At 39.9% G+C, this 16,642-nt stretch overlaps 1 protein-coding gene across 6 annotated transcripts in view; it reads right to left on the bottom strand.

The window, feature by feature from the left end:
* LOC127432330 (peptidyl-glycine alpha-amidating monooxygenase B-like) overlaps positions 1 to 16,642 on the bottom strand; it is a 349,064-nt gene that overhangs the window by 286,501 nt on the left and 45,921 nt on the right. For all 6 annotated transcript variants that reach the window (XM_051683244.1, XM_051683248.1, XM_051683251.1 and 3 more), the window contains one exon: positions 393 to 513. In XM_051683244.1, coding sequence (XP_051539204.1) covers positions 393 to 513 — 121 coding nt within the window. The remainder of the gene's footprint in view (positions 1 to 392; positions 514 to 16,642) is intronic.

Genomic DNA, 16,642 nt, shown 5'->3' with positions numbered 1-16,642 from the left:
AAAAGTTATATTTGTTAACATTAGTTAATACACTGCACTCTGGGGACAGTATCAAAGCTACAGTCAGCCATATAAACAATTAGAATTCATCTGCAACAAGGAGTGACATGGACAGTATGAGTGTAGTACAGCAGATCGACTGTGAAAAGATGCAGTCCAGAACTTGGGCCTGAAGAAAGCACCATGGCAGAATCAAGACATGAAAAATAAAAATGCATCTGGTGGCATTTAATGTCTGCTGTGATTATAAAAAATAAACCACGAGAAATGTATTTTTACATCTTATTTAATGCTCTTCCTCTTAGGAACGTTTCTTCTCTGCTTTTCAAGAAAGTGTCTTTTTTTTTTTCTTTTTTTTTTTTGGTAGTACTGTATATGTAAAGAGGTCTTACTTCTGTTGGAATCACTCCTGGCATGTGGATATCCAGGGAGAAATTAAAAGGATTAGACAAGTCGAATGGCTGTCTGATCCTGGAGCAGTCATTTGGGTCTGACCAGGCACTGTCCTGAAACCTGTTAACAGAAAAACCCAGCTTAAATAGATCTCATAAGATAATGATATGAGGAGTGGTTGACAATACTGGTGTCTAGAGAGCAGGGTGGATGAGGGCAGATATAACATAAATATTTAATAATGATTAGAGCTGAGTGTCGATACAGATTTCCTGATTTGATTCCTATTCGCAAACTTTCGATTCCGATTTCAATTCTATATCAATTCTTATGGGCATATTTCAGTTATAATGTCTCTTTTTCTTGCATATGAAAGGAATTCTCCACACCTGAGTGGGGAAGAGTCTGGGATAGTGAGTGACACGACGCTCCACAGAACTCACGCCAGATGAGGACTGAATTCACAGTTCTTTGATCATGGTTATAAAAGGGGCTGCTAGTGTGGGCACCTTAACCTGACTGAAGAGAGAGTCGCGTGGCGCCATGCGAGGGTCGGATGTGTCAACAGCAAATTCTGCACACTTTGTTAGTTTTTAATACTTTTTATGTCATAAACGGTGAGATTCGATACACCCTGATCCATAACTCTTCTATGAAGACAATATGTCAAAGAATTCAAAATCCTGGGGCTCTCGAGACATTAAAAGACACTTACATACTCAAGCTGACACCCCTGACTCAGCTTGGATGGTGCGGTGGGAGAGATTCAGCATCAACTGTCGAGCATGTCGGCAATGCTGGCGAAGGTCGTTGCTGATTTGGAGGTTCTTGCTGTAATACATCGATCGATCACTGCCATAGAGACGAAATTCTCTGAGTTGGTTACAAGAATGGGGGACGTCGAGAAACAGATAGATTATCTGGAGTCATCGGAAAGGGAATTGGCTGCTAATCTGCTAGCGACCAAGATGGACTTGGAGCGTGTTTGGGAAAAGTTGGAAGATATGGAGAATCATAATTGGCAAAACAACGTCCGAATTGTTGGAATTGTTGGAACGAAGAAGGCAGAGATATGGTGAAATTCCTAGACGGGCTCTTCCCGAGTCTGCTCGACATAACAGGCCATAAGCTGGAAATCAAGCGAGCTCACAGGGTTCCAGCTCGGACATTCAGGAGACAGGCCCTGATCAATTCTGGCCAAATTTCTGAGATCATCCAATAAAGATCTCGTGTTATGTGAGGCGAGGAGTAAAGGAAGGCTTTCTTGGAAGAACCACAACATTTTCTTGTTCCCAGATTTTGCGAATTCAACGAGAGAAACGTGACTGATACAAGGAATGCAAGAAACTCTTACATCAATGGAAGGTCGCTTTTGCATTGATGTTCCCGGCAAAACTGAGAATACTAAGGATACTAAGGATAGCCGCAAAATATTTAGATGCCCACAGCAACCATTGTCCTTCAAAATGTCAATGACTAAGTTATTGTGTGATGCTCTTGATACAGCCGAGTGGACCTGACTCACTAAACATTCACTTGACCATCCGAGGAAACTGGATGCCTTCTTTGTTTCTTTTTGTGTTGGTTCCACCTAGCGTCTGGAGTTTGTTTTCTGGAATAACACTCCTATGGCACAGTTTGTGGATGTATCTGCACTCCTATTGGATGGAGTTTGTTTTATAGATTATCTTCTGTTGTGTAACAACACAAATTTTGTATAGAAAGAGTCATTATTGTTTTAGCAGAAATTCAGGGGCAAAGGTTGATTTTGGCTAATATTTACGCACCTAACGCTGATGATCAGGGCTTTTTTATGGATCTTGAAGGGATGTTGCAAGCCGCTGGCACCCCTCATGATATAATATTGGGAGGAGACTTTAATTTATTGATGGACTCAGTCCTTGATCATAGTGAAGCAAAAGTGTGTAGGCCCCCTAGAGCAACACTGACGCTTCATAGGATGTGTAAAATCTTGGTGTTACAGATATTTGAAGACTTTTGAACCCATCTGGTAGGGACTATGCATTTTTCTCATCAGTCCATAAGATTTATTCTAGAATAGATTTTTTAAATTTTTTTAACATAAGTCCCTCATTTCATCTATTGTTGATTGCTCAATTGGAAACATTTTAGTATCAGATCACACCCTGGTGAATTTAGAGGTGTTGCCACATATGGAGAAAAAGAAATCATATAGTTGGCACTTTAACGTATCCCTTTTGCAAAATCCTGAAGTCCAAAAAATGCTAAAGGCTGAAATCAATGTCTATATGGAGACCAACTGGTCCTCGGTATCCTCCGTGGGTGTGGCTTGGGAGGTTAAGGCGGTTCTTAGGGGACGGATCATACAGTATGCCTCATTCACCAAAAAATCCAAAGCACGGGAAATTGTGGAGTTGGAAGGGAATATTAAAAGTGCCAAGGCAGAGCTGAAACGCTAAATATCTTCTGATGGCCTCAGAGAATTGACCCGATTGAAATACAGATATAATACTATTTTGTCACGGAAGGTGGAGTTTTGGCTATTCAGGGCAAGACAGCAAAAAAATTCTCTTGATTCTGAGATAACCTTGGAAGAGCTTGGCAAGGTAATTAAGGCCTTGCCTACAGGCAAGTCTCCGGGTCCAGATGGTTTTGCCGCTGAATTTTTTAGATCTTATGCTACAGAATTGACTCCACTTTTGTTAGAAGTTTATGCGAAATCATTAAAGAATGGAAAGCTTCCGCCAACCATGACACAAGCCCGGATCAGTCTGATTCTTAAAAAGGACAGATCCAAGTGAGTGTAAAAGTTACCATCCAATTTCCCTGATCCAGCTAGACGTAAAAATATTGTCAAAAATTCTCGCTAACCGATTAAGTTATGACATTTCTTATAAATATAGATCAGGCGGGGTTTATTCGGGGCCGCAGCTCTTCTGATAACATTAGGTGTTTCATCAATATCAGTGGCGAATGATCAGACTCCGGTCGCGGCCATCTCACTTGACGCCGAAAAAGCGTTTGATATGGTAGAATGGGATTATCTTTTTATGATTTTGGAAATATACGGGTTCGGGAATACTTTTATTGGATGGATTAAGTTACTTTATAGACATCCGTTAGCAGCGGTACAAACAAATGGATTTCAGATTATTTTACTCTGGATAGGGGCACCCCGCAGGGTTGCCCTCTTTCCCCATTATTGTTCTGTCTTGCCCTGGAACCATTAGCAGCCACGATAAGAAGGGAAGATGATTTTCCAGGGGTGGTGGCGGGAGTTGTTGAGGGAGTTGTGGCACATAAGCTTTTGCTTTACACAGATGATATTTTATTATTCGTCTCTGACCCCATTAGATCTATGCCTTGTCTCCATAGAATTATTAATTCCGTTTCTAAGTGACTCTCGGGATACAGAGTCAATTGGTCTATATCCGAAGCTTTGGCTCTGATAGCATACTGCCCAGTAACGGCTTTCCAACTGGGCGCCTTCCACTGGCTCAAACAGGGCATTAATTATTTGGGCATTTTATTCCCAGCAAATCTGTGTGATTTAGTTAGAGTTCATTTTGACCCCTTAATAAAAAGGTTTTCGAGCGATGTGGGCAGGTGGGCTTCAATACATTTATCTATGATTGGGAAGGTTAATGTTATTAAAATGAATTGTACTCCAAAATTCAACTACCTGCTACAATCTCTCCCTGTAGATGTCCCCCTCTCTTATTTCAAGCAATTTGATAGCATAGTGAAGTCCTTCATTTGGAATACAGCTGCGCCACCTGCTTTGTATTGTTTCTGGGATTAGCACAAACCCCCCCTAAAGCGGCAGATACTCTGGGAGAGGTGATTACTGCTTTTGGAAAAGGTTGTGTGTTACCAGTGTATTACTCCCTGCTAATTCAGAGTCTGGGGGATGGAGCTTCAACTTTTCTCAAGAGATTATGGGAGAAAGATTTAAATTTGGTATTGGAGGAGGGAGTGTGGGCTAGGATTCTAAAAAATGTCATGTCTGCATCTAGAGATGCAAGGGTGCGCCTTATGCAATTCAAGATTTTACATAGATTCTATTGGACCCCCTCTAGATAGTATAAGCTTGGTCTTAAAGACACACCCACCTGCTGGCGATGGCAATCGGAGTATGGAGACACGGCCCATGTTTTTTGGTGGTGTGTTGAGATCCAGGAATTTTGGTTGAAGGTTCAGAGTTTTGTGTGTGATGTGTTGGGCACTCATGTTTCGTTTTGCCCCAGACTCTGTGTTTTGGGCGATGCAGCGGTCATCGATGTGGGGAATAAACACATTCAAAATTGGGTTCTGACCAGTGTAATGATCGGCAGGCGAATTATTTTAAGGGGATGAAGGTTGGCTGGGTACCCCCATTTCAGGAGTGGTGCACGGAGATAGGGAGGGTGGCGGCTTTTGAGGAAGTGTAATTTAGAAGACTGGGTAACTTAGATTTGTTTGTTGGGAAATGGGGTAACTATTTGGAGTTTGAGGGGGGCTCTCGGGGAGGGACAGTGGAAAGAGAGGTATAGGTATAAATGTGTATGATTATTATATATACAGTTGTGCTCAAAAGTTTGCATACCCTGGCAGAAATTGTGAAATTTTGGCATTGATTTTGAAAATATGACTGATCATGCAAAACATTTTATTATTTAAGGATAGTGATCATATGAAGCCATTTATTATCACATAGTTGTCTGGCTCCTTTTTAAATCATAATGATGGCCCTGATCAAAAGTTTACATACCCATGAATGTTTGGCCTTGTTACAGACACACAAGGTGACACACACAGGTTTAAATGGCAATTAAAAAGTTAATTTCCCACACCTGTGGCTTTTGTAATTGCAATTAGAGTCTGTGTATAAATAGTCAATGAGTTTGTTAGCTCTCACGTGGATGCACTGAGCAGGCTAGATACTGAGCCATGGGGAGCAGAAAAGAACTGTCAAAAGACCTGCGTAACAAGGTAATGGAACTTTATAAAGACGGAAAAGGATATAAAAAGATATCCAAAGCCTTGAAAATGCCAGTCAGTACTGTTCAATCACTTATTAAGAAGTGGAAAATTCAGGGATCTCTTGATACCAAGCCAAGGTCAGGTAGACCAAGAAAGATTTCAGCCACAACTGCCAGAAGAATTGTTCGGGATACAAGGAAAAACCCACAGGTAACCTCAGGAGAAATACAGGTTGCTCTGGAAAAAGATGGTGTGGTTGTTTCAAGGAGCACAATACTTGTTGACCACTCTCCAAACATAGCGCTTATGGTTGTGACCATAAAGCTCTATTTTGGTCTCGTCACTCCAAATTACAGTGTGCCAGAAGCTGTGAGGCATGTCAAGGTGTTGTCGGGCATTTTGTAACCGGGCTTTTTTGTGGCATTGGCTTCTTTCTGGCAACTCGACCATGCAGCTAATTTCTGTTCAAGTATCGTCGTATTGTGCTTCTTGAAACAACCACACCATCTTTTGCAAACTTTTGAGCACAACTGTGTGTATATATATATATATATATATATATATATATATATATATATATATATTTTTTTTTTTTTTTTTTTCGTTTGCTTTTTTTTGTGTGTGTATATGCTCATGTGTGACCACAGGAATGTTTGTTGAGGGCAGGGTTGGGGATTGGGAGTTTAAATGTTGATTCTGTGTATGTATGTTTTGCTTTTCTTTGTTTACTGTAGGAATCAATAAAAAAAATTAATTACAAGAGGAAAAAAAAAACACATCCCAGAAGATACTTTTGGAACATTTTGTACACCCAGACATGTTAGTATGAATTTTATATCAAACATTTGAATCATTTTTTTGAACCATGATTTTACCTTTGCATACTAAGTGAATTTCCCTGTTTCCAGCTTTTTCCCCAAGCAGTTCATTGCAGCAAAAGTTAATGAGAAAATGGTGGCACAGAAGTGCACCAGAAGTGCATTTGTTTAATTCTTGCTAATTTCCAATGATTTGTTGTGGAGACCATTAAATGCTTATATACATATTATACACAGTTGTGCTCAAAAATTTGCATACCCTTGGAGAATTGGTAATATATGTACCATTTTTAACGAAAACATGAGTGAGCAGGCAAAACACATTTCTTTTATTTCTTATGGGATTCATATTCAACTGTAGGTTATAACAGAGTGGCACAATCATAAAACAAAACATGGCAACAATGAAAAAAATTAAATGACCCCTGTTCAAAAGTCTGCATACCCTTAGTTCTTAATACTGTGTACTGCCCCCTTTAGCATCAATGACAGCGTGCAGTCTTTTGTAATAGTTATCTATGAGGCCCCAAATTCTTGCAGGTGGTATAGCTGCCCATTCGTCTTGGCAAAATGCCTCCAGGTCATGCAAAGTCTTTGGTCATCTTGCATGAACCACACGTTTGAGTTCTCCCCAGAGTGGCTTGATGATATTAAGACTTTGATGGCCACTCCAGAACCTTCACTTTTTTTCTGCTGTAACCACTGGAGGGTCAACTTGGCCTTGTGCTTAGGGTGATTGTCATGCTAGAAAGTCCAAGAGCGTCCCATGCGCAGCTTTCATGCTGAAGAATGCAAATTGTCTGCCAGTATTTTCTGATAACATGCTGCATTCATCTTGCCATCAATTTTCACAAGATTCCCCATGCCTTTAGAGCTCATACACCCCCAAAACATCAGTGAGCCACCACCATGCTTCACAGTGGGGATGGTATTCTTTTCACTATAGGCCTTGTTAACCCCTCTCCAAACATAGCGCTTATGGTTGTGACCATAAAGCTCTATTTTGGTCTCGTCACTCCAAATTACAGTGTGCCAGAAGCTGTGAGGCGTGTCAAGGTGTTGTCGGGCATATTGTAACCAGGCTTTTTTGTGGCATTGGTGCAGTAAAGGCTTCTTTCTGGCAACTCTACCATGCAGCTCATTTTTGTTCAAGTATTGTCGTATTGTGCTCCTTGAAACAACCACACCGTCTTTTTCCAGAGCAGCCTGTATTTCTCCTGAGGTTACCTGTGGGTTTTTCTTTGTATGCCGAACAATTCTTCTGGCAGTTGTGGCTGAAATCTTTCTTGGTCTACCTGACCTTGGCTTGGTATCAAGAGATCCCCGAATTTTCCACTTCTTAATAAGTGATTGAACAGTACTGACTGGCATTTTCAAGGCTTTGGATATCTTTTTATATCCTTTTCCATCTTTATAAAGTTCCATTACCTTGATACGCAGGTCTTTTGACAGTTCTTTTCTGCTCCTCATGGCTCAGTATCTAGCCTGCTCAGTGCATCCATGTGAGAGCTAACAAACTCATTGACTATTTATACACAGACACTAATTGCAATTTAAAAAGCCACAGGTGTGGGAAATTAACCTTTAATTGCCATTTAAACCTGTGTGTGTCACCTTGTGTGTCTGTAACAAGGCCAAACATTCAAGGGTATGTAAACTTTTGATCAGGGCCATTTGGGTGATTTCTGTTATCATTATGATATGATATATGATCACTATCCTTAAATAAAAGTTTTTTTTGCATTATCAGTCATATTTTCAAAATCAATGCCAAAATTTCACAATTTCTGCCAGGGTATGCAAACTTTTGAGCATATATATATATATATATATATATATATATATATATATATATATATATATATATATTCCTGCTGTGAGCAGCACAGAATTACACTGTTTTCTCTCTGAATTTCTCACCAAATCTCACAGTTACAACTGAGTCCACTGGGGGGTGCTGTGTATATGTTAAGGTGTTGGATGAGAGAAGATATTTCATGGTGTCTGTGCTTCTAAACCAAACAAGACAATACTTGTAATATTTTGGTTCTTATTTAATTCTGCTCTATTTGTATTCGGTTTTTGTTGGAGTCATGCAAACCAACACACAAGGATCTGCTTTTAAGATGAAAAAATGTGTAGCAAACTCAGAAGCTGATCGGACCAGTATGTGTGCGAGTAAAATCTCCGACACAGGCAGAGCACGTTTTATAAAAAGCAAACTTTCACCACTTATTTTTCTGAATAAGAACATGTGAAATTATACAAATGTGATATCCTTTATTTAGACTCAGAGTTTGTGTGTGCATTACCCTCATGCCATCAGTACTGGTTTCTATGTAAGCTCTGGGTGAGAGCAAATGTTTTTTACTGTTATTTTTTAATCTTTTTTTTCCCCCATTTTTATTAATGCATCCTGAATATTTCATAAAGTAATTTCCCAAAGAAAAGCATAGTTCGCTTAAGTTCTTATTTTGAAACCATTCTTTGTAACGTTTGTAAAGAAAACCAAATATAAGATTCATGTATGTGCTTTTTTTAAAGCATAAACCACACAATCTGATCACTGCACACTTCCTTCACTTCACTCTTCTCTTCCCAGCAGACTAATTTCTCGCACCGTAGCACGCAACTTCTCCCAACTTCCTCTAACAGACAGCACACATCTCAGTAGCAACGACTTCTCTCACGTCACCAGTTCACTTCCCTCCTCCTCAACGTGACAATATCCCTCCTTAAATAGTTCTTCACAAATTATCCATCTCTTCTAATTGGTCAACAGCATAACAAAATAATCAAGTGGCTACCGGATTCCGTTCTGCCACACTCCCTCCCCCAAGGAAAAACAACTCATAGTTGTTGAACATTAAAATCCCAGGAAATCTTCTTCCTCATCAAAGGTCTCCTGGAAGATCTCCTGTAGTTTCTCCCGGTTGCGAAACTCTAATTCCTCCGCAGTAGGAAAACAGGGTTTCAAATTGCACACATGTACATTGTGCACATCCTCTCCTGTGAACTCTAGAGCAACTCTATAGTTTAGTGGTCCCAACTGTTGAACAATGCGGTACGGTCCTTTCCACTTCGGTGCTAACTTAGCACTGAAATTGCGCTGTGCACTAGATTACGGAAAATTTCTGATCCATACTCGGTCTTTCTCTTGGAATAATGCATCTCGTCTGTTTTTGTTATAATTTCTCAATTGTCTTGTTTGTGCTTATTTACAGTTTTCCTTGGCCTTCCTTTGAAGTTGAAACAACTGATGGACAACATCATATGAAGGACCAGAGGAAGAAAGACTGCTTCCATGCAACAGTTTATCCAACGTGCTGTGAAGTTTTCTACCCAGATGGAGCTCAGCAGTGGACATTCTGATGGATTCCTGAACTGTGGTATTGAGTGCGAAACGGAGTTCTGGTAGGTAGTGATCCCAACCTTTGTGATTGTCTTCCACAAAAGCAGATATCATGGACTTCAGAGTACGGTTGACTCTTTCCGTCATATTAGTCTGCAGATGGTAAGCTGTAGTTAACTTGTGTGTCACACTCCATTTTTCACACAGTTCAGTGAATAATGCAGAGACAAACTGTGTTCCTCTGTCCGACAAAACATAGTCAGGCCCCATCAGGTAAGCACTTCTCTCTGCAGGATTCCAGCAATAGCTGTAGCATGTCATATTGGGAATAGCTCAACCCATCGGGAGAAATAATCAACAAAGACAAGTAAGAATGCGTGTTGTTTAAACTTTTTGGTAGTGGACATATTATGTCTACTCCAAGCTGGTTGGAGTTTCCCTGTGGGTTTTCTATTGTCACTTTTGAGTGTTTGACATTTAACACAACTCTTGACATATTTCTTTACATAGGTCCACATATCATGCCAATAGGCAACGTCTCGTACTCTCTTATAGGTTTTAAAGATTCCAAGGTGTCCACTGAGGGGGCTGGAATGATAGTATTGGAGAATGGTGAGTATAAGGCTGCGAGGAATGACAACACGGTATTGAATTTGACCATCAGTCAGTTGAGTGACGTGATATAACTTGTCTTCCACTACTGCATACTGTTCCTTCTCAGTTAGTTCATCTTTGGCTAAAACTTTAAACATTTTTGTGATTTCAGAATCACGATGTTGTTTGTCCCAGATGCTTTCAGGGGTAATTGGAAATTCTAGATCTTCCTTCTTACTTGTACTCAGGTAAGTGGTGCATCCGTGAAAGAGCCTCAGGAGCTACATTCAACTTTCCTTTCCTATATTCCAACACAAAATCAAATCTTTGTAGTCGAAGTGCCCATCGAATGAGTCGACTGGTTGTCTTAGTGGAATCATTACCCACTGCAAGGAAGAATGATCCGTAACCACTGTGAACAATCAAGGTTTCAGGTAATGCTGCCATTTGTCAAGTGTCCACACCACTGCTAGGCACTCTTTCTCTGTGGTGGAGTAGTTAACCTCTGCTTTATTTAGGGTTCGACTGGCGTAAGCGATCACTTCCTCACTGCCTTACTCCTTCCGCTGGGTCAACACAGTGCCTAGGCCAGTGTCGCTTGCATCAGTGTACACTGTAAAAGGTAGTTGAAGGTTAGGATGTCCCAAAATGGGTGGTGATGTAAGACAAGCTTTCAAATAATCAAAGTCTTGTTGACATTGTGATGTCCATTGAAATGATTGGCCTTTCTTTTTCAAGGTGTTGAGAGGTTCAGCGATCCTCGAAGTTTGGTACAAATCGATGATACCATCCAGTTAATTCTAAGAAACGCTGGACTTTCTTAAGATTGCGAGGAACTGGGTAAGTATGGATGGCTTCCACCTTATTTGGATTGGCAGTGATACCTTGACTGTTAACTACATGACCAAGGAAGGTGATCTCACGGAGACAGAACTTGGATTTTTTCAGGTTCAGTGTTAATCCAGCAGTTTTCAGCTTCTGCAAGATGATCTGGATATAAAAGAAATGTTGATCCATAGATGGGGAGTAAACGATGATATCGTCAATATAGACAAAGCACATGATTCCGAGCAACCCTAAAGGACTATCTCCATGAGTCGTTGGAACGTTGCCGGTGCGTTTTTCAAGCCGAAAGGCATAACATTAAAATGATATAGCCCACCAGAAGTAATAAAAGTGGTTTTCAGCTTACTCTCTGGTTCCATGGGAACTTGCCAATAACCACTGTTAAGCTCCAAATTTGAGAAAATGGATGCACCAGAGAGTGACTCTTAAATCTCTGTGATGTTAGGCATTGGATAAGCATCACTCTCGGTGAGGGCATTGACCTTTCTATAATCCACACAGAATCTGAGACTCCCATCCTTTTTAGGAACTAAGACAACTGGTGAAGCCCATGCGGAATGAGAGGGTTCTATGATGCCAGATCTCAACATGTCTTTGATTGCTTTACAGGTGTGAGCCGATACGGTCGTTGTTTAATGGGTACCTGTTGACGGATGTATAGGCAGTGTTGAAGAACATTCGTTCGTCCTGGCCGACGAGTACACACTGTTGGATGTGATTCCAAGATCTGTCGTAACTGAACTTCTTCATTGTGAGACAAGGTTGCTTCCTTGATTGCTTTGTCAATTAAGACTTGATCCTCTGTATGTGTAGAATCAGTCTCTCGTGATGCCAATAAGAGTTGAGGTGGTGGAACAGCGCTTAGTAGAGAAAGATTTTGTTGAGAACTTCCAAACTGCTTGGTTTTCCGTGGACATGAAACTCTACTTGTAAGTATGCTGGCTTGTCCTGGTTGAAAAAAGTATTCCACTTCAGGTGCACATTTAAAAAAATATTTCCCGTCGGCAACATTGAGTTGAAGACCACTTAGGAAGATGAAGTCCAGCCCTAAAACTGCTACATATGTCAAATATATTGTGGTAAGGACTACAGCCTTCAAAGAAAAACTCTGATTATGCAGTGTAATCAGTACATTGATCCATCCAAGCAGAACTTCAGCCTTGCCATTCGCTAGGTAGAGAGGTCCTGAGGTCCATGGATAAAGACTCTCTTTGGGGGTAAGTACCTTCCACAAACTCTCATGTATGAGGGTATAGCTGGCTCCAGTATCTAGAATGGCTTTACCTTTCCAGGCACCAATATTAATAGGAACAACTAGTTGTTGTGGTACTGCACATTGTGGTTGTCAGTAACAAGATTCGTTTTTGAATTAGGTGCTGTCTTTGTGGCTGAAACGGCAGTGTTGGAGGGTGGACCACCTTGTTTTGGACTTTGGTGTGGTCTCTTGCCTGTGACTGATGAAATGATTGATTTGAAGAGGATGAGGAGTAACAAGGACAATTTCCTGGAGAATGGTGACCTTTACACCGCCAGCACTGAACTTGAGTGTTGTCCATCTGTCGAATTACAGGTGCTCGGGGTGTCATAGACTGTTGTTTGTGGTGTAAGCTGCTCTCATATTGGAGTTGCTGCTCATAGTCCTTCTCCAGTTGATGACCTAGCTTCACCAACTCCTCCACTGTAGATAATCGACTGTGGAGCTGGCTGACAAGGTAAGGTTTAATATTTTTCAAAATCAGTTTTACAATTTCACTCTCTGTTAACATTGACTTCCATCTTTGATGGGTTCTGTCTCTCCTTGAGTTCTTGTTCTGACTCTTTCTGCTAACTCGTCCTCATAGTCTTCGGAAAGAAATGCAGAGAGGAAAGCTGCCTCAAATTCAGTCCAGGTGAATACAGAGGTATGTGCCACTCCCCACCAGTCGCGGGAAGTTCTACACAGGACTGTATGGAATTTGGCTAGTAGATCCACATCTGACAAAGGATGCAATGCCAGAAAATATTGACATCAAGTTAAGTAGTTCAAAGGATCTGGATCATCAGTTTGTTTTCCGAAGGTGGGAAAGGTAAGTCGTAGATGATCACCTTTAGCTATAGGAACAGGTGAAAAGGTGGTAGTAAGTGGTGCTGAACTTGGTGATGAATGAATATTGGTTGAAGGTACTGATGAAGATACTTTCTGTTGGTGAGCAGTCATCTCTTTAATCTGTGTTTGAAGTTGGTCAGACAGATCTGACTGAAATTTTTGAGTGTTAATGCAGAAGTCGTCCATTTGGTTTTTGTATTGATGAAATTCTTTGTTGAACTGCTCTTGACTGTTTTTCAGACTCTGAAAAGTGGCTTTGAGGTCCTCCTGAACTTCTGCTTGAAGCTGTTGAACCAGAAAACGCACTTCAGACACAATAGTAGTCTCCGCTTTGTTTACTTCTTCTGTGATCATACGCTTTGTAGCTTTAGACCATTGATCCAACTCAATTTCCACCTTTTGTTTATTATCAGTGATGCACTTTAGTAATTGTTGCTGGTTGTCCTCCATCTTGGCGACCGTAATTGAAATATGAGTTGAATGTTGAGAAAACTTGACTTTTACCTCTTGGGTAAGTTCTGAAACTGCGTTCTCCTGTCGCTGAATGAATCTCTTTAAAATATTCAAGTCTCCTTGTACTTGTTTAGTAAGTTGTTGAATTCTTCTGCCTGGTGTTTGAAGTTCACATGGTAACTCCTGCTGTCCCACAGATGATGAAGATTCAGGGGTTGTGCAAATCTGCATGTGATCTAAATTTGAATCCCAGGTGAGGTTCTGCACTGGAGTGCTGCCAGTCAGGGTGGAAGATACAAACTGCACTCGTGTTCCAAGTTGACCAGTTTGAGTGAGATTGGAAGTATATGGACATGAGGTAATAGGGATTGTTGGCTGCCAGTTGGGGGTTTCCACTTCAGGTACTTCCATCTTAATACAAGTTGATCGGGAGGGTGTGCCTGTGGTCATGTCAGTCTGATGTGAAATATAAAATAAAAATCAGTAAACAGTAAATTATCTTTGTGTCTTTTGTTTGGAATCAAAATAACAAATGGGGCAAAAATAACAAACTTGGGCAAAATAATAAGGTACAATGTTATTTGATTCAGGGCAAAATAACAAACTTACAATATTCAATTATAAACCAAACAATTTTAACTGACAATAAACCCAGGTCAAATAAGCAAGTGGTAAATTACCCTCAAATTTAACAGTTCAGTTTACAAATCCAACAATATATACACATTAAATCCCTATTGCAACATTTGTTCAGAGATGAGAAAGTTTATCACAGCTGGCAGTATTTCAAGTTTCATGCACATTCACAATTTAATTTGTTTTGAAAATCAGAGCTTTGCGTTCAAAATCACAGGGCAAAAAAAGAGACTCAGTTTTCCAAAGTTCAATTTCAGTTTACATAGCTCAATTCGATTCATTCCCTTCAAATTCAAATTTGACCAATAGTCACTTCTTGAATGACCCCTATTAATTTTACAATTAATTTTAAATCTGTTTGTTTAGTTAATTTTCAGGCCACCATGTCTAAACATTTCTGTCCCTGTTCAGGGGCCATTTCTGTAACGGTGGCAGCCCATCAACTTTCAGAAAGAAAAATAAATTACATTTCCTCTATTTTATTTTATTTATTTGTTTGGGTGCCAGACAGGCCTTTAATCCTGTCAATAAATAGACTCCAGATAGCTTATTAAAAACCACCAGTAATGGACTTGAAGGACTTGAAGGGAGGGAGAATCAAATTAAATTTATAGGAAAACTTCAATTCATTTGCAAATTTATTTTAGAAAGTCACCAAAATCACCTAAACAACACAGCAAAATATAACACTCGGCTTCAATCATCATGGGTCAGGACAGTCTTACATTTCACTTAAACACATCTCCATGGGAACAAGACAAAGGAAAAAAAAATAAAAAAAATACACAAATATATAACGAAAAAAAAAACTCTACAAAGTACAGAACCACGACTTGAATATGAAGGCTGCAATGGCTTTTCCTCACTGGCGATTTAGTTTACATTCATATACTTTCTCGCACCGTAGCACGCAACTTCTCCCAACTTCCTCTAACAGACAGCACACATCTCAGTAGCAACGACTTCTCTCACGTCACCAGTTCACTTCCCTCCTCCTCAACGTGATAATATCCCTCCTTAAATAGTTCGTCACAAATTATCCGTCTCTTCTAATTGGTCAACAACATAACAAAATAATCAAGTGGCTACCGGATTCCGTTCTGCCATAAATTCCAGACTTACTTCCTGTACTAACCTACGTAATTTGGTAACAAAAAACCCGCCTCTGGTCTGTTTACATGTACAGCCAATGCAGGCTGTTAGCCTGTTAGCTGTTAGCCTCTGCTAACCGGCTAACTCACATTATTGTCAAACTACATATAAACTTACCACAGAGAAATGTCCTGTTCTCGTCGTGCTTGCGATTGTGGTTCGGGTTGATCTTCCGATGTATCACTATCGAACTCGGGCTCAAATTGGTAAGGTAAAACAGAACTTTTTTCAGACGGAGCTGAAACTCGGATATGGTAGTGGGCATTTCCTTTCCGACACGCGCTGTAAGCGGTAGACCAATCACAACAGACTGGGACATCTGACCAATCAGAGCAGAGTAGGCTCTTTGAAAGGAAGAGTTTAGAATGAATCCTTTAGAATGGATCATTGAAGGAGTCGTTTTTGACACTGGGAAAAAAAAGGTAATGCTGCAATTTAAATTATGAGTTTGTTTTTTTTTACCTTGGATGCATGTAAATCTATTGTATGAGACCTTTAAAACAAAATCAGGCACATTTAAAAATCATAATAGGTGCACTTTAATTTCTGGAAGTTAAAATCAAAAAAGCTATAACTGTATCAGTATCAGCATTTATTTTACCGATATGCAGCGATATGAAATTTTTTTTTTTTTCAGAAAATACAATGCAGAAAACAATGCTTTAGAACTGGTCATAGCGGAGTTTGTCCAGCATAGTGCGCTTTGACTCCACTGTTTACAGAGTTGACTCTGAGCTGACGGTGGTACTGCAGATAGGGCGGAGTTAAACGGTGCGGATCTGAGGAGATCTCTTCTCGTTAAATTGCTAACTAGTTTGTGAAATACATACTGGAAAGTTAATAAATTACCCCATCATTTTATATAACTAATATAATGTTAACCATGTCCCTGACAACCATGTCACTCATGTTTATCACATCTGTTTGCTGATAGCCAGCTATAGTTCGTCAGTGCAGTAAATAATGCAGCAGATTGAAAGTTAAACATCAGAGCATCTTTTTGCAGCTCAGCAGACAACAGTGCGGTGGGTGTTGTTTTCATGCTTTGCTGTTACGTAGTTGGTGAGACACAATGCTGGAAAGTAGTACTTTCATACCTTGTCAGCGTGTAAACATGTATTCACCCAACTGTTTTGTTCAGGATTCACAGCTTGGTACCCCTTCAACCGAACAATTCCAGTCGTTGCATTTATAAAATGTAACATTTAAAAGTCTGGTTTTCCAGACATTAAAATAGGATACGTAATAAAAGTAGATTTAATAAACAGTATATTTGCCCTGTGTAAATAATAATATATAGGAACTGTATCTAAAATAAATGAGGGGTGATAAATACTAATACAAAAGGCTAGAAAAATAGACATTTAT

Source organism: Myxocyprinus asiaticus, chromosome 42, assembly GCF_019703515.2.
Source record: "Myxocyprinus asiaticus isolate MX2 ecotype Aquarium Trade chromosome 42, UBuf_Myxa_2, whole genome shotgun sequence".
In the NCBI taxonomy this organism is placed as follows: Eukaryota; Metazoa; Chordata; class Actinopteri; order Cypriniformes; family Catostomidae; genus Myxocyprinus; species Myxocyprinus asiaticus.
The sequence above is the reverse complement of the archived record's forward strand: the minus strand, read 5'-3'. Positions and strand labels throughout refer to the sequence as shown.